This window comes from Hyaena hyaena, unplaced genomic scaffold (assembly GCF_003009895.1).
Source record: "Hyaena hyaena isolate Hyena2069 unplaced genomic scaffold, ASM300989v1 scaffold_190, whole genome shotgun sequence".
In the NCBI taxonomy this organism is placed as follows: domain Eukaryota; kingdom Metazoa; phylum Chordata; class Mammalia; order Carnivora; family Hyaenidae; genus Hyaena; species Hyaena hyaena.
In genome coordinates, this window is record NW_024080822.1 from 1,865,156 (window position 1) to 1,890,050 (window position 24,895).

At 42.1% G+C, this 24,895-nt stretch overlaps 1 protein-coding gene across 2 annotated transcripts; it reads right to left on the bottom strand.

Moving 5' to 3' along the window:
* Positions 1 to 1,243: 1,243 nt before the first annotated feature.
* Positions 1,244 to 24,895, bottom strand: LOC120237797 (cytochrome P450 4V2). 2 transcript variants are annotated; one of them, XM_039241223.1, is made up of 11 exons: positions 24,343 to 24,895; positions 20,525 to 20,637; positions 18,756 to 18,841; positions 17,777 to 17,967; positions 17,337 to 17,406; positions 14,606 to 14,732; positions 12,013 to 12,198; positions 8,783 to 8,885; positions 4,740 to 4,874; positions 4,468 to 4,647; positions 1,244 to 3,255 (listed from the first exon to the last, which is right to left on the bottom strand). In XM_039241223.1, exons 1-11 carry the CDS (start codon positions 24,554 to 24,556, stop codon positions 3,077 to 3,079), a joined length of 1,584 nt encoding a protein of 527 aa, XP_039097154.1. In that variant the 5' UTR covers positions 24,557 to 24,895; the 3' UTR covers positions 1,244 to 3,076. The 2 variants fall into 2 exon arrangements, with proteins under 2 accessions (XP_039097154.1, XP_039097155.1); XM_039241224.1 differs by having other exon boundaries at positions 20,525 to 20,770; positions 24,343 to 24,379.

The following is a 24,895-nucleotide window of genomic DNA, read 5'->3' on the forward strand; positions in this document are numbered from 1 at the left end:
AATCTGAATTTTTAAAAATTCTATTGCATTTAAATGGGTAGCAGACATGTTATCAGCTGATGTTATTCAGACTAGAGAAGAAGTGAATAGCACAAAGGTAAGAGGATGGAGACGGAAGATCACATCCGAACAACAGAGCACCTTCCTTCCTCCTGCAGCTGAGCTCGCAAACACGATCAACCTAAAGATGATCAACCTAAGCAAAATGGCGATAGCCTGGCACCCGGGCTCCAGCGTAGGGGTGAACAAATGAACGGTGCGCACGCAGGCATGTAGCTGAACTTCCACGTCACCAGGAACGTGGAAGTCAGACCCTCCAGGATTCTCTCTGTTTCTTTTCTGTCACATCTTCTCTCCCTTGCACCTTCTTCCCAGAGGTTCAACTGCCAAATGATACCTAGTCTCACAACTTGAAACCCCCACCGATTCCCAAGGGGAGGATCTGAGCAGACCCTGTGTGGGCCAATCAACTTAAGACGGTGAGATTGCCTAAGAACATGGCATCATTAACTAGAACTACGTATTTACAGTGTGTGTATGTTGGGGAAGCAAAAAGATGAGAAACAGAAGAAAAATGGGGGAAGTATTGATCATGGGATAGTTCTAAAGATAAAGTGTGCTGTTTCTAAAAAGCGGGGGGGGGGGGAGGGGCGGATTTCTAGGCAGACTCAAAAATCTGTCATGTTCCTACTGGCATGTCTTTAGATGCTGGAAGGAAAAATATTTTTATCTTCTAGATATATTCCAGGATAAAAATTGGTGTGTGTGTGTGTGTGTGTGTGTGTGTGTGTGTATACATGTGCAGCACCTCTTTCATTGTAAGACAGATCATTTGGTCCAGAAATGGACATTCCTCAGTCTGTGACAATGAATACAGCATCAGTCAGTTCACCAGGTCCTCACCTGGAGAGGTTTCTAGCCTGTATATGCTGGGATCCAATGATGCTCATGGTTTTGCTGATTCCCAGGCCTCTCTAGATTTCACTTGCTGCTATCAGCCGAGAAAAATGTGCAGGGATTTCTACTTCTCCACTTAATTCTTCAGAATCAGGAAAACTCAGAATCAGTCTATGATAAGGGCACAAGGGACATTTGTTGGAAAGTCTGAATAGCAGTGAGGCCAGCAGTTCAAAAGCGCTATTTCCTTTCTCACTCATTATGAACCTGTCACCTGCTAATTTGTCTTTTAAAGCTATCTATATTTCAAGATGACATCGATTCTCAGAATAAAATATAGCACTCGTCATTAAAATGTAATTTATTTTTCTTGAGATATCTCTTTCAAGCCGTAGTTAGACAAGTAATAGCCTCACAGATACTTGATCATCCTCTTATTAAAAAAAAAAAAATCAGCATCTGCATTTTGATACCACAGACCATTCCACCTGTAACATGGTTAAGAGAATTTCCAATTCTCAATTAAAACACAAATAACAAATTATTCTGGGGCTACATGAAGATCTTAGGCCAAAAATACATTAAGGAGTATTTTACTTTAAAGTTAATTTCACATCTAGGGCAGGACCACTGAAAGAGAGGGAGGGGGAGGGAGGAAGGAAGGAAGGAAGAATAGACAGACAGAGAGAGAGAGAAAGGCACCTTTTCAATCTAAATATATAAAATTGAGAAATAATACTAATTTCCATGAATAAAACTTTGATTATCCATAGTTCTCTGGAAATAAGATTTTCTACATACACCCACTTTCTAGATAACAAAGCTAAGCATATGCTATGAATCTTTTTCAACTGTATCATATATTTCCTTGACTTTCTGTCATCAGCTTAGCAACTGGGTTGTCTGAACTGGGTTCCCTGGGATAATAAAGTGGGTAGAGCTGCTGACCCTGTCCTAAATGACTCACCTGAAGTGCTCACAAATGGCTTTGGTTTATAATCTCTCCCTTTGATAGCCATTAAAGAATAAACTCTATCCTCTTACTTTGTTTCTTCTATCTGCTATGCCTTGGGAAAACTGAAGAAACAATCATATTATGCTTATTAAAAGTCAGTTTTTAAAGTCACTGAATGAGGGGATAGAGATATTGCCTATGGAATTAAAACTCAGAGAACGTGTGTCAGTTATCAGCTTGATAGGTATGTTCTGGAGGATTGAATTTGCTGGAAGTCTAATCCTAAACTAAGTGAGATATTCCTGAGTTACTAAATATAGATGGGTGGCTTCTCTTTTCTTTTAATGATGGAAGAGTTCTAGAAGGAATATCCCAAAATTAGAGGCAGAAAAATCTGTGTTCTAAGGATGCATCTAGTTACAGACCTGAGGTCCATAAAGTAAGAGCATGACACAGTGAAGTCCATCATGCTGGCAATGGAGAGATGTGCAGACCTCTATTTCCAGCCCTGGCACCCACTAGTGGTGTGACTCCGGGCAGAAACTTACATTCTCATTGATTTCAAACCCTTTACAAAAAGGGAACAAAAAAGTTCTAAGGTCCTTCCTGTTCCAACAGCCATTTCTCAAACCTGTGAGGCACTGTGGAGGATTGGGTATTACCAAGAGGAATCTTTCCCACCTGTATAGGATACATAAGCCTAGTTGTGATGCTATGAATAATGAAATAATGGCTATTGGCACCTGGTAAAAGGGAAACAAGAACAGAACTTATGAGTCAACTTACAAATTATCAATTCTAGGTAATATACTTAAGCCTCTTAGGTCTAAGTACTTAATTACCCTTTTCAAATTAAGTGCATATGTATACATGTATATACATGTTTCCCAGTCAATAAGAATACCTTTAAAAAGTTCCGGAATCTCAATTAAATTATATCCTTTGGTTGTGCCAATTGAATTGAATTGGCCTATGGATCCTTCTGCTGAGAAACTTGTCATCTGTTTATTTAGTAGTTAACCCTACTTTGGGCATCAAGACTAGGGTTAAGATCTATGGTGGTGATTAAAATATAAAAACTCTTTGGTGAACTTGATCCCAACGGAAGCAGGGACCAGAAAAAAAAATAGGTCTAGGGACTAAGAGTATTGAGGCCAGATCTAGAAATTGTAAATCCAGTTCCTTCAAGAAAGACCTTTCACATGACAAGGGTCCAGCCTAGTACTATGGTGAGGATTCATCTGCATTTCTTCTTGTCAGCTTGATCCAGATGCCATTGGTTGGACGAAGAATCAGCTCTCCTGCCAGACCAAGTTCTTCTCTTTTCTGGTTGGATTCCACCCAAAAATGCCTCAGGATGCAGGAAAGAATGACCTTTTCTTCCATTATGGCAAATCTTTGACCTTCAAGTTAATGAAAATAGCATTACTTTAAATATACATATATCTCAAAGGTGAGAAATCACCACTCTTAGTAGAGGAAGCAAGCAATTTTATACTTTCACAATAAGGAGAATCAGAATTAATTGCGATGTTCGTTAAAAATGAAGATTCTTAAGCCCCCTTCCCTGCCCCGACCCAGTGCAGCCGAAGAGCTGGGGTGGAGCAGGTATCTGTGTTTTAGCAGTAATCCCAGATGAGTTCTAGGATCATCGAAGCATGAGAATCACTAAGAGATGGCTTTCTTATTGGGCCTTGAATTTATTTTACTACAGAGTCACCAAATGTGCTTCAGATTCATCCATTTAAATCTGACCTCAGTTTACTAATGCCTGCATTTACATGGATGATAAAATGCTAGAGACCATAAAGCCCATCTAAATGTGCATAACACATGGCAATATACATTCATTTTGTTTAAGTTCTTCAGCTGTTCACATGGTAAACACTCTTTGCTTCCGTTTTGCAAAATGCCATTCTTAAAAGCAACAAACATAGATATTAGGTTATCTATAACCAACTGTTACAAATAATTTTTCTATCATATAAAATACATTCAACATTGGTCCAAAATCTACATTTTAAAACTCTACCATGAAACTGATTGTGCTTTATCTTATGAACTGAATTACGTACTGCCAAATTTATAGGTTGAAGCCCTAACCCCACCCTGTACCTCAGAATGTTGACTATATTTTCAGATAGGGTATTTACAGAGGTTAATCAACTTAAAATGAGGTCATATGGATGGACCCTAATCCAATCTAATGTTTTTGTACAAAGAAGAGATCAGGATACAACACACACGGGAAAGACCATGGGGAGATACAGGAAGAAGACAACCATCTATAAGTCAAGGTTTAGAATGACCTCTGAAGAAACCAACCCTGTTGATGCTTCAGTTTCAAACTTGTAGCCTCCAGAGTATGAGAAAATAAGTATCTGTTGTTTAAACCACCCGGTGCAGAGCACTTTGTTATGGTGGCCCTAGCAAACAATTATACTTTATGACAATCTTTTTTGAAACAATAATGTATAGTGAAGTGGAGGAAAAAAGAAACCAGTTTTTTTTAAAGGACTATAGCCTAGGAGACACTACATCTCAAAGAAATTATTTTGAGTGACCCACTACCACATGTGCTGGGAAAGATCAAACCAATTCTGATGGATACAAACCTATACAGTTTCTGGGTCCAGCGGAGAAGGGCACATATGCGTATGGGTGGCGTCCTTGCAAATTCTCGGGAAAGAACCGTTCTGGCTGGAATTCCTCAGGATTTGGGAAGTACCTTGGATCTCTATGCAGTGCATAGGGAACGATGATTGCTTGAGTGCCTTTCACAATTTTGTAACCCGCTGTCAATAAGTAGGCGATAGGCCGTAAGAATGGAGCAAGACAGACATTAAAAAACCCTTCTTCCCTACTATCCTAATCATAGAGTTCTTACCAACTTCACAATTTTCAGTAAGATTACGGGCAAATAAAGGAACAGAAGGAAAAAGGCGAAGGCTCTCCTTAATGACACATTCCAGATATCTAAGTTTCTTCAGGTCTTCTACAGTAGCAGGACGATCAGACTTTCCTGATCAAAGCAAATACAGGAGATGACAATGAAAAAAACTAAATAGGCTTGCGGAATGGGACATCAATGAGGAATTAATCAAAACACTGAATATTATATACCTACAGCCAAAGTAGGATTTCTAATATTATACATAATCAAAATAAAATTAGACAATGTGCCAAGGGAAAGAAACAAGACATAAAAGGTCATGTACCATATGATTCCATTTGTAGGAAGGGCTCAGAACAAGTATATCCACAGAGACAGAGCAAATTAGTGGCTGCCAGGGGTTGGAGGAAGAGGGAATGGGGTTTGGCTGATTAATGGTACAGGGTTTCCTTTTGGGGTGCTGAACATGTTTTGGAATTAGAGTAACAATTGTCAAACACTGTGAATGTACCAAATCATATATTTTAAAATGGTTAATTTTGAGTTCTTAGAGCTTCCAGATGTGCACCTTCTCTTGAGTCAGATTCTTGGATTTCCCCACAACATTGCCTGTTGCTCCTTTGTCAAACAAAGAAACTAAGATTGTCTTGCCTCCTGGCCAGAAGAGACATCAACCTCCCTGGACTTACCAAAGAAAGACAGAGAATAGCAAGGATCAACTGTTCAAAATGAGTACAGATGGACTTAAGGAACAAGCCAGTGGAGAGATTTTGAAAGCAGAACAGAACTATAACACCACTGACCATGTTTTCAAAGGAAGTTGGAATTGATTGCCAAAATCCCAAATTATGGAGGTAACAACATCTGTCAACCATCCACAGATTTTGTATTACTTGGAGAGGAAGATAAAGAGGCACTGCATTATCTGACCAGAGTTGAAGTGACAGATTCTGAAGATATTAATTCAGATTATAGAATAGATGGTCATTTTGATTAAAAAATCCTTCCTTCAAAAATAAAGTTCTCCCCGAAGGATTTCATCTAGATGAGAGTGTGATCTGTCTTCAAAATCTACTGAAATCAAGTGGGCGTCAGAAAGGATTTGATGAAATGTTCAAATCAAATGGAGAATAAAGCCATAAGAAGATGGAGCATGAGGAATCAGAGAGTTTCTTTCTCTGGTTTACCAGCTATCTTGATGCCGGTACAGAGGAGTTAGGAAGGGACATCCAAGATGACATCTGGCCAAACCAATTACGATACTACTTGGCTCCTGCCATGGATGATGGAGAAGGGGATGCAGGAGGAGGAGAAAGAGAACATACTAATGAAGAATAGAATGAGGCTGAAGCCTAAGATGATGAGGATGATGGATGGAAAACTGATGGATTCCAATCTCCTGTCTTAATTCTCCAGCCCCCTTGTACTCAGCCATGCTGTTCTTGAAGTCTCTTTCCTCTCCTTTACACCATGATTCTCAACTTACTTGGAGGGGGTGGGGAGCAACACCTTGAACACAATACACTGGGGAGAAAAACTCTACCATTTTCTGTTCCAAATTCATTTTTACCCTTTTCTGCCTCAACCAACACTTCATATAAACATGTGGGTAAAAAAGAAAAGCTCTAGGCTCTCTTCGCTCTGCTGGAAGCTGATGGATTCCTGGTCCCTGTGTGGTAGTGCCTAGAATTCTAGCTCTTTTCCTCCATTTCCTCAGCACTGGGCTCAGAGATTACTTTGTGTCTCTACATGACTATGGACACAGTTAGCATTTACCAACATGTATCTGGTTACTTTACTTTCTCTTGGTTTTAATATTTTTTTAATGCATTTCTAGATCAGGGAAGGGTGGGTTTGAGATGTCTGGGTTGGTGGAGTGGGCATCTTGACAACACGGCTTCTCTTTCAGCACGTTTGTGATGTTTAATGGACATCTTTAGAGTTTAACATGACACTTAGGAAATAAAATCCTCTCCTAGTGCCTTGAGCCTTACCACTCCATGGGAGACTTGGCGAGCCTGTTAGACCTTATTTGGGATTGAGATTCTCTATTGAAATTTTCTCCCTGTTTAAAGTTTATTTTTGTTTCACTGGAGGGAAACGATGAAGCTCAGTTTTAAACATGAACAAGACATAAGTGTCTGTTACAATAAAACACACACAGATAAATGGTTAATTTTATGTGTAACAAGAGGAATTTATACTTGCAACTCAATACCCGAAGATTAGTTGCTCACTAAATTTTAGCACTAATAAGCAGGATAGAAGAAAACGTGAGGGGTGATCAGCAGAAAACATGAAAAGCAGGGAATAAACCATCTAATAATAATGGTGCTTTAATTATGCGAGATCAGTAGCAAAAAGTGCGACAGCAATGAACCAGACACTGCAGAGGACACAAAATGTGAATGTATTCCAAAAACACTTGTGACCTTTTGCAAATTTACTCAGCACAAGCAATATGAGAGAATTAAAATCAATACAGAAAAAAATAAAATGGCCATAGAAACATAGCCAAAAAGTTTAGATTGTCTCCATTCTACAAAATAAAGTCTTCCTTCTTGAGATGTCCAGTTGTCACACAATCTGAACTCAAAACTACGTGTCCAACCTCATCTCTCAATACATTGTACCATATGTTTTAAATGCTAGCTGTCCCTCACTATTCACTACTGTCCTCCAAACTTTTCTATTTCTGTGCCACTGTCCTCTCCCTCTCCTGCTTTTTGCCTTCCCCACTTCTCTTCTCTATGAAACTGTGTAAGATACCACTTTGCTGGCTGGCTGACCCAATCTTTCATTTTCTCCTCCCAGCTATGCGAGCCATGTGATGTGTAATTCAACAAAGGATAAAGCCAATGGCACAATGCATAGCGCCTGTGTGGTCATCTGGCAATGGCTCCTATGTATGTCGAGGGCTAATCCCTGGAACCTATAAATATTACCTTATTTGGGAAAAGATGCCTTTATAGATTTGATTCAGTTAATGATATAAAAATGGGTAGATTATCCTGGATTATTCATCTGGGCTCCGAATGCTAGCACAAATGTCTTTTTAAGAGAGGATGAGAGAGTTCACACACACACACACACACACACACACACACACACACACACACGAGAAGGTGGTATGAAAATAGAGGCAGAGATTTGAGTGATGTGGCTATAAACGAAGGGATATGCTGGTGGCCGCCAGAAGTGGGAAGGAACAGATGCTCCCCTAGGGCTTCCAGGAAGGATATTAGCCCCACCAACACCTTGACTTAGGCTCGGCCATACAGATCTTGGAGTTCGGGTGTTCAGAACTATGAAGAAAAATTGCTGTTGTTTTAAGCCACCTAGCTTGTAGAGTTTATTAGAGCAGGCACAGGAAACTAGCGTGTCCTTCTTCCCCACCTCCCCTTCCTTTTTGTCTTGAAGATACACACAAGACCTGGAATAATAATCAAAGAAACAAAAGCCATGATGGCGAAGAACAGAGAGAAAAAGCAAGACTGGGAGCCTGATGACACCCCCATTGACGTCAGCCTAGGACTCGTCACCTGCAGATTGCTGGTTGTGTAACAGAAATGATGCCGTCTCAGCTTAACCCAACTTTCCTCTCATTTGTGGCCAGACCCAATCCTGTAGGAAACAGGTCTCCTGGATTTTCTCTCTCTAACATCACCTGCTCCTCGCTGCTCCAAAACAGCTCCTTCTTCCTATCACTCAGGTGCACAGCCAGGACTCGATATGTTATGCACAACGGCTGGTTCGTCTACAAAGCAGCGAGGTCCTTGGAGACAGTAGCACTTGTCTGTGCACTCCGAGCATCTAGCCCAGTGTGGTCACATGCCAGGCAGTTGACCAATGCCTATAAGTGAACAGGGGAGGCCTTGCAAAGGAGACGGTACTGGAAGGGATGCTATGAGGGAGCCTTCCTGCTTATTACACTGTCTTTACAACAGGTCCTAGAGCACATCCTTCATGAGCACGAATGGCATCTGTTTTGCTGGACGTGGGACGTAGAGAGCAGCTAATGTTGGGGCCAAACATACCAAACACTTCCTCCAGTTCACTGTCCACTTGTTTCTGGACTTCTGGGTAAGAGCCCAATAGATACAAGGACCAGTTTATTGCTGCTGCAGTCGTATCATGGCCCTACAAAGGGGAGAAGAAACATGGCTTCAAGAACAGAGTTGTATTGAGAAGATTAGGCAGGGTGACTCCATCTTGGATTGGATCTGACAGCTGCAGTGTGACTCCAGAACATAACAAATTCACCCCATACAGCACCTCACCTTGGTGACAAACACACATATAAAACAATTCCTTCAAGGTGGAGGTTCATGCTTGGACAGGCATTTCATCGTGACATGGAACAGTCTACTTGGTGAGAAGTGGCTCGACTGTGCCGATAAGGGAGCATTCCAAAGAGCGGGGTATGCCAGACAATTTAAAAGGGGGGAAAGTCTGGCTTTTCTGAGCCGACGTGCCACATCTGTACTTCTCCACTGTCCCTATTTGAAAGGTAGGCTTTACCCACTGATGCTGGACACCAGGGAGCACATAGGCAGTTGCAAGTAATATTCTCCAGAGCAAGAAGTTGGTAAAGAGTTTCATTTAATTTTACCAAGTTCTAGGCAAAACACTAAGCACTTTCCAGAAACTAGGGTAATTATTCTTCCCAAGAACTTCACCAAATACTTAATACTATAATTCACATTTTAGAGATCAAATACCGTGACACAACTTCCTATTTCATTTTGTCTGCTCCCCAGAGCAGAGCAAAGCACAGAATTCACAGGAGCGCACTGCTGGGATAGGGCTGGGGTAAAAACCTTCAGCCCACTTCTGGCTCCCAGGCAGTGAAAGGCATGGCCCCCACAGCCTGCACCCACATCACGGAGGCGGTCACGTTAGGTCACAACGTGATAGTTTGTGGTTTGCCTCCCATTTGATGCCATGAAGAAAAAAACCTTAGAATTTCAAAAATTGTTAAAACTGGAAGAGATCGTTGATCTGGCTGTTTTCATGAAGGGGAGAGGTCCCTGGTGGAGGGAGGTTTGTATGCCCCATAAATGCACATATGTGTAGGTGCAGGATGACAGGACATGCGTGTGCACCCGTGTTTATGTGTGTGCAGCCACGTGCACTCGTGTGTGTATGTGTGCACGTGCGGGCACTCGTTCGTGTGCCTACAGGGCGGAGAAGTGAGAAGGTCTCTCCACTTCAACATCAAATAATAATAGCCAAGATCTGCTGTATGCTTCCTGGGCACACTTTCTGGTACACTTGAAAAAAATCACGAATCTAATCTGCAAGGCCCCTGCTCTAACAACGAGAACACTGAGGCCCAGGAAGCCTCTATGAGGCGCCGAGGTTATACCTCAAGGACAGATTATGGCTGGGCCGTGGCCCCAGAGCCTACATGCTTAACACCTCTGCTTTTTAGCTCAGTGGGTGTTGATTTTCCACAGAAAATTCCTTTTCAGTAAAGTGCTCTGTTTCAAAAAACAAGTTTAAAATCACCGCCTTAGCCCATCTCTCTGCTGTACACATAGGAAAGCAACAACAGAGACTGGGGAAGATGGGAGGCATCTCATAGGGCCAGTGAGCACAGAGCCAGAGAAGAGCTCAAGTCTACAGAGGCTTAACACCATCTGCTTTCAGCTACAGGATGCAGACCCACCTCTCTGGGGAAGAAAGGATGGATGCGCTCCAACATCACACCTAGAGGGCTGTAGGCAGCAGCTAACATAACAGTGACCATGTGCTGAGCCACTGAAAATGGTGGATGTTTCCAGATGGCCAACAGACACATGAAACGATGCTCAGCATCGCTCCTCATCAGGGAAATACACATCAAAACCACACTGAGATACCACTTCACACCAGTCAGAGTGGCTAAAATGAGCAAATCAGAGAACTCTAGATGCTGGCGAGGATGTGGAGAAACGGGCACCCTCCTACACTGTTAGTGGGAATGGAAACGGGTACAGCCCCTCTGGAAAACAGTGTGGAGGTTCCTCAAAAAATTAACAATAGAACTCCCCTATGACCCAGCAATAGCACTGCTAGGAATTTACCCAAGGGATACAGAAATGCTGATGCATAGGAGCCCATGTACCCCAATGTTCATAGCAGCACTCTCCACAATAGCTAAAACATGGAAAGAGCCTAAGTGTCCATCAACAGATGAATGGATCTAGAAGATGTGGTTTATCTATACCATGGAATACTCCATGGCAATGAGAAAGAATGAAATCTGGCCATGTGTAGCCACATGGATGGACCTTGAGGGTCTTATGCTGAGCGAAATAAGTCAGGCAGAGAAGGACAAATATCATATGTTTGCACGTATAGGAGGATTAGGAGGAACTTGACGGAGGAACAAGGGGGAGAAGAAGGGGGGAAATGGTGGGGGAAAGGGAGAGAGGCAAACCATGAGAGACTCTTGAATGCTGACAAAAACTGAAGGACTGATGGGGGGGGGGGGGGGGGGGGGGGGATGGGCGTGGAGGAGGGCACTTGTGGGGATGAGCACTGAGTGTTATGTAGAAACTAATTTGACAATAAACCATTTGTAAAAAAAAAAAAAAAAGAAAATGGTGGATGTCTTTGGTCTCCTCCACTTCCAATATATTACCATGTGGTGCTTATAAAAACCATTTATCTAGCTCTATTTGGCAATCCATATATTGAGAGACTCACTCCATGTGATATTTAATAGTTTGTTAGAATTCTCTTTGTAAAAGCTCCATTTTTTACTATTACTGTTATTACTGGAAGACCAGAAATCTTTTTTTAGAATCACAAACTGGTTAAATTATCCATTGGACGGCTCTTGTTCTCTTCCTTAGGGAGGGCAGCAGCTAAGGACTCACTGGGAGAGGCAGGAAGCAAACAGCCTTCTTTCAAAGGAAGGAGTGAAGACACGGACTAGTGGGTTTCAGAGATTAAAAGAAGGCGTGAAGCAATATAGAGAACACAGCAATTTCTGGCTGGTCTTCTTGGAAAATTCTGACAGACCTTAGGTTTTCTTGAGGGGAAAAAAAATGCATCTATGCTGTACTCAGCATGAATCAAATGTTTTTCTGAACATGGAAGTTGATCTGATACTTAATTAGGTTCTTAACTTGGGTAAATTTTAATGCTAATCTGATGACTGTTTCTTAGCTATATTAAGCTACTTTAAAATTACATTACACTTTCAAAACTAATGTTATAGATTCTAAAAACTAATTGGAAATTTAACGATACCTGAAAATAACACGATATAAAATACCTCAAACATGAAAGTGTCAACTTCTTCTCGAATCTCTTCATGACTTAGCTTGTTCCCTTCATCATCAGTCACATTTAAAAGCAAGTCAAGGAAAGCCTTGCGTTTATTTTTGGAGGGGGAGGAGTCCTCATCACCACTTCTGTGTTCTTCATTTCTCTTCAGCTCCTTGGCCCGTTCAGAGATGACCTAGGATTTAAACCATCATACGCTTGGGTTTGGAATTTGTTATAACCTAACAATATGCCTTCCTATGAAAATATCCTACCTTCTTTGGGGCACCTGGGTGGCTCAGTCACTTAAGCATCCAGCTTCAGCTCAGGTCATGATCTCACCTTTGTGAGTTCGAGCCCACTGTCGGTTCTGTGCTGACAGCTCAGAGCCTGAAGCCTGCTTCAGATTCTGTGTCTCCCTCTCTCTCTGCCCCTCACCTGCCTGTGCTCTGTCTCTCTCTCTCTCAATAAATATAAAAAAATTCTTTAAAAATATCCTAGCTTTTTTAACCAATTTTTTCTAAACCTTTCCTATCCTTTCTATCTCAATAATAACTTACACTCTTGTAAAAATATAGTCAAGCTTAACATCTTATGGCATTTTATCTCTCAGCCTAGAGATCTGAATGAGCCATTGAGAAAAAAGCATAGGCGCTAGAGAAAATTCAGTCATTGTATACTAGACTAATTGCACATCACTGTAATTACATGCTGTAATGAAGGACAGAAATGGCAGGTTGATGGGTAAGTTCTCCTGTTTGCTTGCTGTTCCTCTGGCTAGACTGCTCCCTCCTCAGCATGGCTGGCTCCCTCCTTTCATTCAAGTCTCTGCTTATAGTCGCACGATCAGAAAGACCTTCCCTGATCACTGCTATGCCAGTCCCTACGCACTATCTTCCTAACCGTTCATTACGTCTTCTCATTTCCTTTGCCATCTGGAATTATGTTATACTTGCTATTTAGTGCCTTTCACTTCTAATTCAAATGTATGACCATGTGGCAGCAAACTTGTCTTTGCTCATTGATATCTTTCCAACCTCTAGAACACTGCCTGGCATTTTAAGAACACTCATTATTTGTTGAACGAATGAAAGCATTAAAGCCCACAAACTTCATTTGGCTACACACTTCAACTTTTTTCTCCCATCAGGCGATTGACCAAACCTGCTACTAAGTAGTTTGAAAGAACAGATCCTAAGTTCTTGGAAGGCAAGCCTTCTTGATTGAACCCTAGTGCCTGGCATTCAGGATATAATTTTCAATATTAATCAAATGAATAATATTGTTCCTCCAATTAGGAATTCATTAAATATTGATACTGATATTAATGCATGACAGCTGAGGAAAAACTCAAGTGTGCCTATAAAATACAAACTGTTGGCCAGCCCCCTCGCCCTGGTGATTGCCCTGTATTCATCTTTGACACAGACTGACATCTTAATCCAAAACAACATCACTTTGTAATTTTTGAATTGGAAACAGGAATATCCAGTTAATTTTAACCTTTTCTAAATTGAAATACTACTATAAAGGTTCGTTGCCTTTGAAAACTACTGTCTAATACAAACATCTTCCAGAGACTCTTATAATACTCATATCTAGGTTCTTTTAACATAGCACCCTGTTTGCTCATAAATATTCATAGTTCATATCTCATTTTGCCATTTTAATAGATAACCTCTCTTACTGAACTAACCTATCTTAGAGTAGGAAACCTACATGTCAAACTCATTACTATGTCTCTTACACGTGGCAAATTGGAACTTAGCAACTGTTTAATTAATATTTACTAAATACATAACTGAAGTGTAATCATGTTGCCTTTTTTTCCATTATTCAATTCGAATATTATGAGACACAGCCTCCATGATTTTACACTGGGTATATTAACAAAACACAAAAATCTAGGACTTAGGAAAGTCCTGCAGGGCGCCTGGGTGGCTCAGTCGGTTAAGTGACCGACTTCAGCTCAGGTCATGATCTCATGGATCCTGGGTTTGAGCCCCGGGTCAGGCTCTGAGCTGTCAGCACAGAGCCTGCTTCGGATTCTGTGTCTCCCTCTCTCTCTCTCTCTCTCTCTCTCTCTCTGCCCCTCCCCCTCTCATGCTCTGTTTCTTTCTTTCTCTCTCTCTCTCTCTCTCTCAAATAAATAAGCATTAAAAAAATTGTTTTAAGTCCTAGAAATGGGTAGTAGTGATGGTTGCATAGCATTGTGAATGTACTTAAAGCCTCCAAATTGGACACTGAAAATGGCCATAAGGGCAAAGTGTTCTCTTGTGTATATTCTACCACACTAAAAACATGAATTAGGGGCGCCTGGGTGGCTTAGTCGGTTAAGCGTCCGACTTTCGCTTAGGTCATGATCTCGCGGTTCGTGGGTTCGAGCCCCGCGTCGGGCTCTGTGCTGACTGCCAGCTCAGAGCCTGGAGCCTGTTTCGGTCTGTGACTCCCTCTCTCTCTGACTCTCCCCTGCTCACGCTGTCTCTCTCTCCTAGAAATAAATAAAACATTAAAAAAAAAATGCTCCGAGAGGAGTGAGGATGCTACGCCCAAAAAAAAATAAAAAAATAAATAAAAACTAAAAACGTGAATTAAAGACTTACAGTATTGGTAAAATTATGTAGGATTTTTAGGTTCCTTCTGTGTTCCCATCCTGCTTTATGCATAAGAAACAAAAAGTCAAGCCAGAGCCAAGGCATCTTCATTCTTCGATGTACCAAATCACTCATCCTGTAAATAGGATAAAAATACGTTAACTGACACCCTGGAAATGTGTATTTCCTTAGCACCTATTCAATGCCTGCTCTTAATGGGGAAAACATATGGGAATGAGGATGACTTCTCTGAAAGGCTACGAAGAGCTCTGTCCTTTATGCTCAACAATGAATGCATGGGCTTTTACATACCCAATGAAGCTTAAAACTTTAATGGTTTCATTAGCAGAAGGAAGAATTTGTCATAAAACATCTGTATCAGGTGGCCATCTGATGTCTGCTCCTGTCTCTCCAGAAAGAGTTCCTGACCTCCCAGGGCCACTGTGGCTTCTGGATAACACAGTAGGATGAAATCTGCCTCTTTTTAGTATCTACTCATTTGCTTCATCACTCCTCCGGAGTGACAGATAACAACTGGCTGTCCCCTTCCGCAGAGAAATGCTCACCGAATACCCATGTGTCACACAGCTGTCCTGAGTACCTCCCTGGTCATTTCCAGCGAGACAGCAGCCAGGCCCCTGCATCATCTCCGCCTTCAAGACTGGCTTAGACACCAATTCTTCAGAGAGGCTTTTCCTGACCTCTCATCCGTAGGACATATCCTTGTTTACCTTGCTAATGTCAACTTGATCTTTTCTTTCTAAGCAATTATTAGAATTTATGTTTACATTTATCCCTTTCAATGCGTGTCTCCCTGCTATTCTTCCTGCTGTGCAGTGATAAAACTAGTCAGCGCCTCGTGCAGTGAATGGCAGGTTATAGATGCTCAGGAAGCGTTTATTAAAATAAAGTGAAATGAGCAGTGAACTTAAAGATAGGATATGTCAAATCCTGGCCCTGACTCTTTTAGTTTTAATTTTATTTATTTATTTATTTATTTATTTATTTATTTATTTATTTTTGATTCATATCCAAGTTAGTTAGCATATAGTGCAAGAATGATTTCAGGAGTAGACTCCTTAATGCCTCCTACACATTTAGCCCATCCCCCCTCCCAAAACCCCTCCAGTAACCCTCTGTTTGTTCTCCATATTTAAGAGTCTCTTACGTTTTGTCCCACCACCCCCCGCTTTTATAATATTTTTGCTTCCCTTCCCTTATGTTCATCTGTTTTATATCTTAAAAATCCTCACAGTAGTCAAGTCATATATTTGTCTTTCTCTGACTAATTTCTCTTAGCATAATACCCTCTAGATCCATCCACGTAGTTGCAAACGGCAAGATTTCATTCTTTTTGATTGCTGAGTAATACTCCATTGTATATATAAATCACATTTTCTTTTTCCATTCATCAATCAATGGACATTTGGGCTCATTCTATACTTTAGTTATTGTTGATAGTGCTTCTATAAACACTGGGGTGCATGGGCTCCTTCAAAACAGCGTACCTGTATCCCTTGGATAAACAACTAGTAGTGCAATTGCCAGGGTGTAGGGTAGTTTTATTTTTAATTTTTTGAGGAACCTCCATACTGTTTTCCAGAGTGACTGCACCAGTTAGCATTCCCACCAGCAGCACAAAAGAGATTCTCTTTCTCTGCATCCTTGCCAACACCTGTTATTGCCTGAGTTGATAATTTTAGCCATTCTGACAGGTGTGAGGTGGCATCTGATTATGGTTTTGATTTGTATTTCCCTGATGATGAGTGATGTTGAACATTTTTCATGTGTCAGTTGCTTGCCCTGACTCTTAATAGCTGAATAACTTCAAGCCATTTTTAAAGTAAAACTGATTCTTGCAGTTAAAAAATAATATTCAGAGCAGAAAATATGGGAAATGAGAATGAAGAACAAAAGCAAAAGACAATAAGAAAAAGAGATGTGCATATAGAAACCAGTAATAATCACTGCTAATATTCTGGTATAGCGCCTTCCAGTTTTTCTTTCTAGAAATCATGTTTTTCAAATGTTTACTTATTTATTTTGAGAGAGAAAGTGAGCATATGGGGGAGGGGCAGAGAGAGTGAATCCCAAACAGACTCTGCTCTGTCAGTGCAGAGCCTGATACAAGGCTTGAACTCACAAACTTGAGATCATGACTTGAGCTGAAATCAAGAGTTGGACACTTAACTGACTGAGCCACCCAGGTACCCTTCTTCCTATAAATAATTCTTCATGCCTGGTGGCTATCATACTAAAAAATTATTTTGCCTTTATCACTTAGTATCATAATGTAATCTCTCAACATGTTATAAAATAATCCTTTTAAATTACAGCATCTGTAATCATCATTTACAAAACTGTTCCTCCACTAGTAAAATACATGCTTCAATGACTGGGTTAATTTTAGTATAAAGTTTCATTTTGAAACAAGGAGACAGATACTCACAAATTATTAGCAATAATTTTTAAAGCCCTCAGAACCATTTTAAAGACAATCCAAGGGGCGCCTGGGTGGCTTAGTCGGTTAAGCGTCCGACTTTCGCTTAGGTCATGATCTCGCGGTTCGTGGGTTCGAGCCCCGCGTCGGGCTCTGTGCTGACTGCCAGCTCGGAGCCTGGAGCCTGTTTCAGTCTGTGACTCCCCCTCTCTCTGACCCTCCCCTGCTCACGCTGTCTCTCTCTGTCTCTCCTAGAAAAAAAAAAAAAAAAAAAAGGACAATCCAAAGGACGTCATTTACCTGTAAACTGCCTGCACGTACTCAGAATCACCATTACTTTGAGCACCAATGTTCTTCCCCATCGCCGTTTCTGTAATACAGAGGCAAGAAGCAACCATTCAATTCAAGCACCTATCCTGTGTTCGTTTTCCAGGGACCGACACTTAAAAAAAGGACACAGGTCCTGTTCAGTTCTTAGAGGTTTTGAAATTGCTCTTTCCCCCTTTTTTCTTCTATCATCTACTTCCTGTCCCTGCTGCGTCTTCCTTCCCCCTGACCTTCCTGGCACGTTGGCTCTGTGACTCTCCTGCCCAAAGCCTTAGCAGGGACAACGGGACCACCCCAAAGAAATCCAATAGCCTTTCCGATCCCCTCCTTTGCCTTCCCACTGGAATGTTAGTTTCTGTGTGGGCCATGCTATCTTAACACCATAACTTTAGAAACAAATCAATGAGACTTACCACAAATTATATCTAAGGCACAAAGAGTGATGTAAAAAAAGCAGTTAAATGCTTCTTGGTTAACATGTTTTTCAAGCTTATTAACCAATATATTTGCTTGTTCATTCATGACATCTAAGAAATCTTCCAGAATTGTAAAATGGAAAGTGGGCGTTAACAATTTTCTCCTAGATCGCCATTTGTTTCCAGTACTAGAAATACAATACATGGTTACAGATAAAAGAGGAGCAAGAGCGGAAACAGAGTGTAAATTTAGCCAAGTCAACAAAATTCTCCTGAAAGAGCTTAATCTACAGGTTTTCAGATGCTTTGGTCAGAAAGACAAAGATTCGTATATAGTTACAGAATGTGGATATTTTAGATCTTTTTCTAAACTTACTAGTATTTAAAAGAGCACTCATGACAGTTGAAAAATTTATAAATTTTTCTAAATTTCTGAGTTTTAAAGTTAGAATACTTTGTCTCCCCGCTGTGAATACCTTAGTCCTCAGATGATCCCGATGGTCTACGGTTCTACTTTGATCTCTACTATCTTCAAATTCTTCACAGACCCCACAGGGTCCTGCCCTCTCTTCATAGGCCTTCTCTCAGAGGAAGGAGTCCTTTCTGGATGCCAGCTCAAGGACTGGGGTTTTGTGCTCCATACACTTAGCTGGGGCTACTGCTTTTTTCACTGGGTTTTCAAGATTTGCCTGATCCAAACTCTCCTTTCCTTTACTCCATCTGTCCACCAGGACCTGATTCTTAGAACACCGGTCATCACCATTACTGAGTACCATGGCTACAGGTTACCATACATGCTGGACTCCTGTTCGTCAGAGCCCACTGTTCTCCAGATCTTTCCTTCCAGCTTTGCCCATACTTCCTGGTAGCATAGTCTTGGGATGGAAAATGACTTTGTGCCAACTCCTGACATAACAAGTTGCCTATGGAAGGAACTGATTCTATGACACAGCTTTATAAAGTGACACTGACATACCTGGTAAGGAGTCCTAGGCCAAGCCATGGTTCGAGGAACTTGTACATATAGGATTTGTCAATTTGCCTTGAACTCGTTAAAATTACCTCGGAAAGAGAAAAAAAATTGAGAGATATATAGACATCAAAGCAATTTCAGCTGTAAGAGTATGTGACTAGAACACTACTACTTTTTTAAAAAAATGTACCATTTTAACTATTTTTTTTTGATGTGTATTTTTGAGAATGCATGTGTGCACACACACATACACGCACACAAACACAAGTGGGGGAGGGGCAGAGAGAGGGAGACAGAGGATTTGAAGTGGGCTCTGTGCTGACAGCAGAGAGCCCAATGCGGGATTCAATCTCACAAAGCATGAGATCATGACCTGAGCCGAAGCCAGATGCTTCGCTAAGCTATCCAGGTGCCCGGAACACTACTTTTTAAAGTAACATCTCATAACTATTATTTCTCTGTGATTCATTTTTATTCCTGTGCCTCTAAAAATGTCAAGTAGAGTGTTTAACAGATAACTGTCATTCAGTCTTGGGGACCAAATGGAGTTGAGAGAAAGGAAAAGGTCTAGGATGATGTCCTGGCTCCTACCACAAACTAGGATCCAAGAGGAGCCATTGACTATGAGTAGGGGGGTGGGAGAGAGGAAGTAGTTGAACCCAAGGACGACCATGTCTAGGAAGATAAAAGTCACAAGTTCATTTGCGGACATGTTGACTTGAAGACATTCAAGTTGCCATGGTCTGAAAGCAGGTATAATGCTCAGGATAAAGACATGAACTAGAAGGTGCATATTTGAGTGTCCCCAGCATGTAAGTAACACTGAAGGCCATGAGTGTGATCAGATCACCTGGAATCCAAGTGAGGTAGAAGGGATGAACATTCAGGTCTGAGCAGGAAATGGTGCCCAGACTCCTGGCTCCAGTTCTGCATTCCGGATAGTTCTCCACCCACACACACCAAACCTGCTCCCACCAAGTCAGCCGTGGCTGAAATCCTATGCCTGTACCCTCATTATCTACTCTAAACCAGGCTGCTACTGTGTGGCACGAGAGAAATCCAACATTGTCACAGCAGTAACTAAGAAAGACATATCCCAGCACTACTGCCTAGGAAATTCTGGGGTTTTTTTTGTTCCACGCAAAGAAGCTGTTTACCCCATTTTTACTCCCTGACCCAAATCCTCATCAATCCACAAGACAATCCAGTGTCATACTAAGTAAAAAGAATAGTAAAAAGTAAAGTAAAAATACTTTTTGAGCAGTAACTTCAATAGTGTGGATTAGTGACATCTGACTTATCAATATCAGATGAGCATTCTTTTTTAAGAAAATCAACTTGGCATAATCAATTTGTAATGGCTAGGAGACTCGGAGTACCTTGAGAGAAACACTCATACTTTATTAGTCTTACATTTTTAGACTCAGAAAATGGTGGCTGGCAGGTAACATGTGCTCACCTTGTGAAATAATCTATTTGTGTTTCTATGAAACTATATCCTCATGTAGACTTTCCAGAAAAGGAGAATATATTGGGCCTGATAGAAGAGATGCACAGATATCTAGAAACTACTACTCACCCCCATATTTAGACTATATTAAAGTCTAATAGTCTAAAGTATTAAATGGCCCCCACATTGCCAAAAATATTTAGGGAAACGCTCAATATACTGAATTCAAACAACATAAGAACATTTTTGCTATCCTTATTTTGATGAGACTCACACCACCAAATACACAGTGGAAACGTGACCCTATTTCCCACACACTCACCTCCACGTTTTCCGCATTATAAATGGCCAAAAGTGGTACTGGCCCAAGCCAGAGTTTTAGCAGTGGAAGATGCCGATATTCTTCCGTGTAACAAATTAGCTGCTGAAAAAATTCTGGGAGAAAATATTTCATTATAAATGAGTTCCTTATGGTGTCTTCTGGGTTTGTTTGTTTGTTTGTTTACTTTGGGCAAGTAACTTAACACTTGCCAGGTCTCTCACATCTTCAAAGTCAACCACACAGTCCCTATTAAAATATATAATGATTGAATTGTGAGGGTAATTTAATTATGAGTAAGATAACGTACAAGAAACGAGTCCCTCCAAAGGGCCCAATCCTTGGTCTCAAGGAGATTATCACGATGGGACACGGTCCCTTTTGTAATACCAGACAAAACAAAATGGTTGCTTAAAGAGGAGCTTAGGTCTGAGGATTTACTGGTCCTCATGGGGACAAAATGTAGTAATAATTATCCTAAAATAGCTAACACCCATCAGGTCATACTCATTTACAGTGGCAAGTTATTACATGTCAGAGCTAGAGGGAGGGTTTTTGATGCATTTTTACGCCTCACCATAGGTAAAGGAAACACACTATTATTACTGTCACAATTGATGAAACTTGCCAAATATCAGAGTTCATAAACGGTAGAACCTGGCTTTGTACTTACTGCAGCAAGACACTACAGTGTGCCATCTTAACCATTACATCAGATTGCTTTGAAATGTCTCCTGGTCTAAATGGTTGTCAAAATTGCTGTGGGGGTGCCTGGGTGGCTTAGTTGGTTAAAGCATCTGACTTTCGCTTAGGTCATGATCTCGCGGTTCGTGGGTTCGAGCCCCCCGTCGGGCTCTGTGCAGACTGCCAGCTCAGAGCCTGGAACCTGTTTCAGTCTGTGACTCCCTTTCTCTCTGACCCTCCCCTGCTCACGCTGTCTCTCTCTCTCTCTCCTAGAAATAAATAAAAAACATTAAAAAAAATTGCTGTGAAAAGAGCTGGGTCAAATCAACAGTGTCAAAATGCCATGTCTCATGATAACTGCCTGCCTCATCTGATCTGATAGAGGAGATGCAAGTCTGAGCCTGTGGTTTGAAGGTATCAGGTGCAATATCAGTGAACAGTTAGGGCAGGCAGGTGTTGACATAATGGACTAAAAACAGCAAGAAATTGGTTTGAAAGGCCAATGAAAAGTCAACAGCAGGACTCCAGGTGGAGATTACTGAGGCTGGAATTTGAACAGTGGCTGCAAAATCAAAAGCACAGCCTCTGCATAAGAGACAAGGTCACTGAGAACAGGGAATGTATCTTAGAATATCCTGACACCAACCACTTTGTTTAGCTCAATGTTGGGCACAAGGGAGAGCCCCGTGTTTGACTAAAGATTAAGGAACTTACCCTAACCAAGCCCTAGACAGTGATCTAGAAATAGCATGCATTGAATTTAATCCTTAAAATAACGGTCATCCAATTAATTTACAAGTTAAGGGCACAAAACTTTAACTTAGAGACTTTCAATACTTGCTTTACCTATCTTGGTACTTCCATGTTAGGTACATATATATTTATAAATGCTGTGTCTTCTTAGTGGATTGACCTCTTTATTATCATGGAATACCCTATTGGTCATTTATTACAGTCTTTATTTTAAACTCTATTTTGTCTCGTTTAAGGGCAGCTCCCCAGTTTTCTTTCGGTTTCCACTTGCATGAAACATCTTTTTCCATCCCTTCGCTTTCAGTCTGTGTGTGCCCTTATGTCTGAAGTGAGTCTCTTGTAGGCAGCATAAAAATGGATCTTTTCTATCCATGCAGCCATACTATATGTTTTGATTGGAGAATTCAGTCTATTTGCATTTCAAGTAATTTTTTAAAATATTTTTATTTATTTCTAGGAGAGAGAGAGAGAGAGAGACAGCATGAGCAGGGGAGGGTCAGAGAGAGAGGGAGTCACAGACTGAAACAGGCTCCAGGCTCTGAGCTGGCAGTCAGCACAGAGCCCGACGCGGGGCTCGAACCCATGAACCACGAGATCATGACCTAAGCGAAAGTCGGATGCTTAACCAACGAAGCCACCCAGGCGCCCGGGATTTCAAGTAATTCTTGATACCGTCATTTTGTTCAATGTTTTCTGGCTGTTACTGTAGTTCATCTCTTGCTCTTTCCCCTTTAGAGAGTTTTAAACAACTCCTCACATTTAAACAACTTGGTTGCAAAGCTGGAAGTGGAGCAAAGCTTTGCCTGATGCCAAAATCCAGTACTTGTTGATGGATTAAAAAATCCCTTTGTAAAAGCCAGTATGTTGTCATTCTTTTCACTTAGAAAGTAACTCCAGGGAGAATAAGTCAGTTTATTTTGAAACAGGTCTCATTCACTAGAGATTTAAATTTTTAGAAAAAATCCCCCAAAGACTATGAGATTTCTTAAGGATATTATTTCTCGTTGGGGGATAAGAGATCTCTATATTTACACAATTCCTCTTAAATACTATCAAGTCTCAGGGTAGAAGGGGAGGTTAACTCTGTTTTTAGTATCAACCAAGATGATTTTTACAAACATAGTTTTCATATATCTAGATGCGGCATTGGATGAGTTGAAACATTAGTCACATTGATGTTTAGTTGGTGAAAAGTTAACTTGGATTTCTTCTGCCAGGAAACATTTTCAGTATTTTTGTAAACACCCCACAACCCCACTCCCGCCCCATGAGGCCTTATCTATTTCTGTGAGGTTGAAATAACAGCATGGCGGCTGGGGGAGGGGGGAGGTAGGGGTGTGGGGGTGGGAGAGGGCAGAGCTAGAAAAGAATTAATACTTCAAGTTTTGGACTTCATGTTCAACTGCTATTTACAATTAATCGAAGGTGAAACTCGATTGTGGTCCTTGGTTCATTTTAGAATCTGTCACTTTGGGCAAATCTTTTCAACTCTGGCTATCCCAATTTACACACCCATAAAAACGGAGTGCTAAGGTCTAATTCACTATCCCTAATGAGTGACTGTAAAACCAGGTACTTACGAGAACTTTCTAACTCACAGTGCTTTTCCCCCTCTCCTCGACAAAACATCAATCAATCCCCTCAAAAAGTTGGTATTAGTTAAAAAAAAAAACTACAAAAAACCAAAACAATTCACTGTTTAATACAGAAGGCTTTTAAAACTTGCTGTGTTGAGTTTTCCAGAGGGCCCTGCTCTCATAGTTTACTGTTATTACCTAACTTCCTTAAAAGAACGAAAATAAGAAGGTCAAGAAGGGTAGAAAGTTGTGGTCAAATCTTGTGATGTGGGGAGGGAGGAAAGCCTCAGATGCATCTCTAGTCCCTGATTTTCCGGAGGGCAGGGGCGGGTGGAGGAGAACACGACTGGTTTCAGGTATTTGCCCTGGTCCAGGGAACTTTCTGCTCTAGGGCTTTCACAGCCAAAGAGAGAAGGCGGCAGTGTTTAGAGATATAGCGACAGCTACGAAGTGGGAAGAGAAGACGCAGAAGGACCGAGCTTACACATACTGCGTTCCAGCCTATACATTAAAAAAAAAAAAAAAAAAAGTTGATGTGAAACAAACGCACGAGCAATTTTATCAGGTGTCATAAGAGCAAACTGGACAGAGCTGGGAATCCACCCTCCAGCGGGTGACGGATTCTTCTTTCCCCGAAGCAGCTTGCTGAGCAGGCGGGCGGGCCGGGACCCGGCTGAGCCCGGGGGCGGGGATGTTGGGAAGCTCCCGCATCCTGCGCCTCCTGCTGGAGGCGGGGGGCTCCGCGCAAGGCCGGGAGCCCACCGGCCCCCGGGTGTCGGTGGGGGCGGCCGAGGGGCGGTCTCTCACCTTTCCCTCCTGGGTTCATCATCAGCGCGTGTCCCACCAAGGGGTAGCAGCCGGGCAACGTGGGCAGGTCCTTCGTCTGCTGCCACTGCCGCGCGTAGCTCGCCAGCATCGGCAGGAGGTTCAGGAGCAGAGCGGCGCCCGCCACCGAGACGGCGCCCAGCGCGCCCCACAACAGCAGGTTCGGCCCCAAGCCCGCCAGCCACAGCGCCAGCATCGCGCGCCGGGCCGCTGCGCCCCGGGACGGACTGGCAGGGCGACAGGCACCAGGTGCTGGGCCAACGCCCGGAGTTCAAGCGCGCCGGTCCCGGGAGGAGCTGCGGCCGCCGGGAACGCCCGCGCGAAGCGGAGAAGCGGTGGCGCCCGGCCCGCTTGCTCCTCCTGCGGCGGCAGACAGGCCCCGTCCGGCGTCGCTCCAGCGGGGACCCGGGGCTTCTCGCTGCAGCGGCCGCGCTGGGCCTCGGCGCGACGCTGGAGCCCCCCAGGCGCCCCACACAGCACCACCCGGGTTATAACCGTGCAGGGCACAAGCCTACGCAAGGCACTCGGGCCTCTG

Excerpts from the sequence above, each read along its gene's own strand:
- LOC120237797 (XM_039241223.1), bottom strand. The coding sequence starts at position 24,556 with ATGCTGGCGCTGTGGCTGGCGGGCTTGGGGCCGAACCTGCTGTTGTGG. Across the intron at positions 20,638-24,342 it reads GATGAACCCAGGAGGGAAAG|AATTTTTTCAGCAGCTAATT; the intron begins GTGAGAGACCGC and ends ATTTTCTCCCAG. Across the intron at positions 4,648-4,739 it reads TACTGAAAATTGTGAAGTTG|CGGGTTACAAAATTGTGAAA; the intron begins GTAAGAACTCTA and ends ACTTATTGACAG.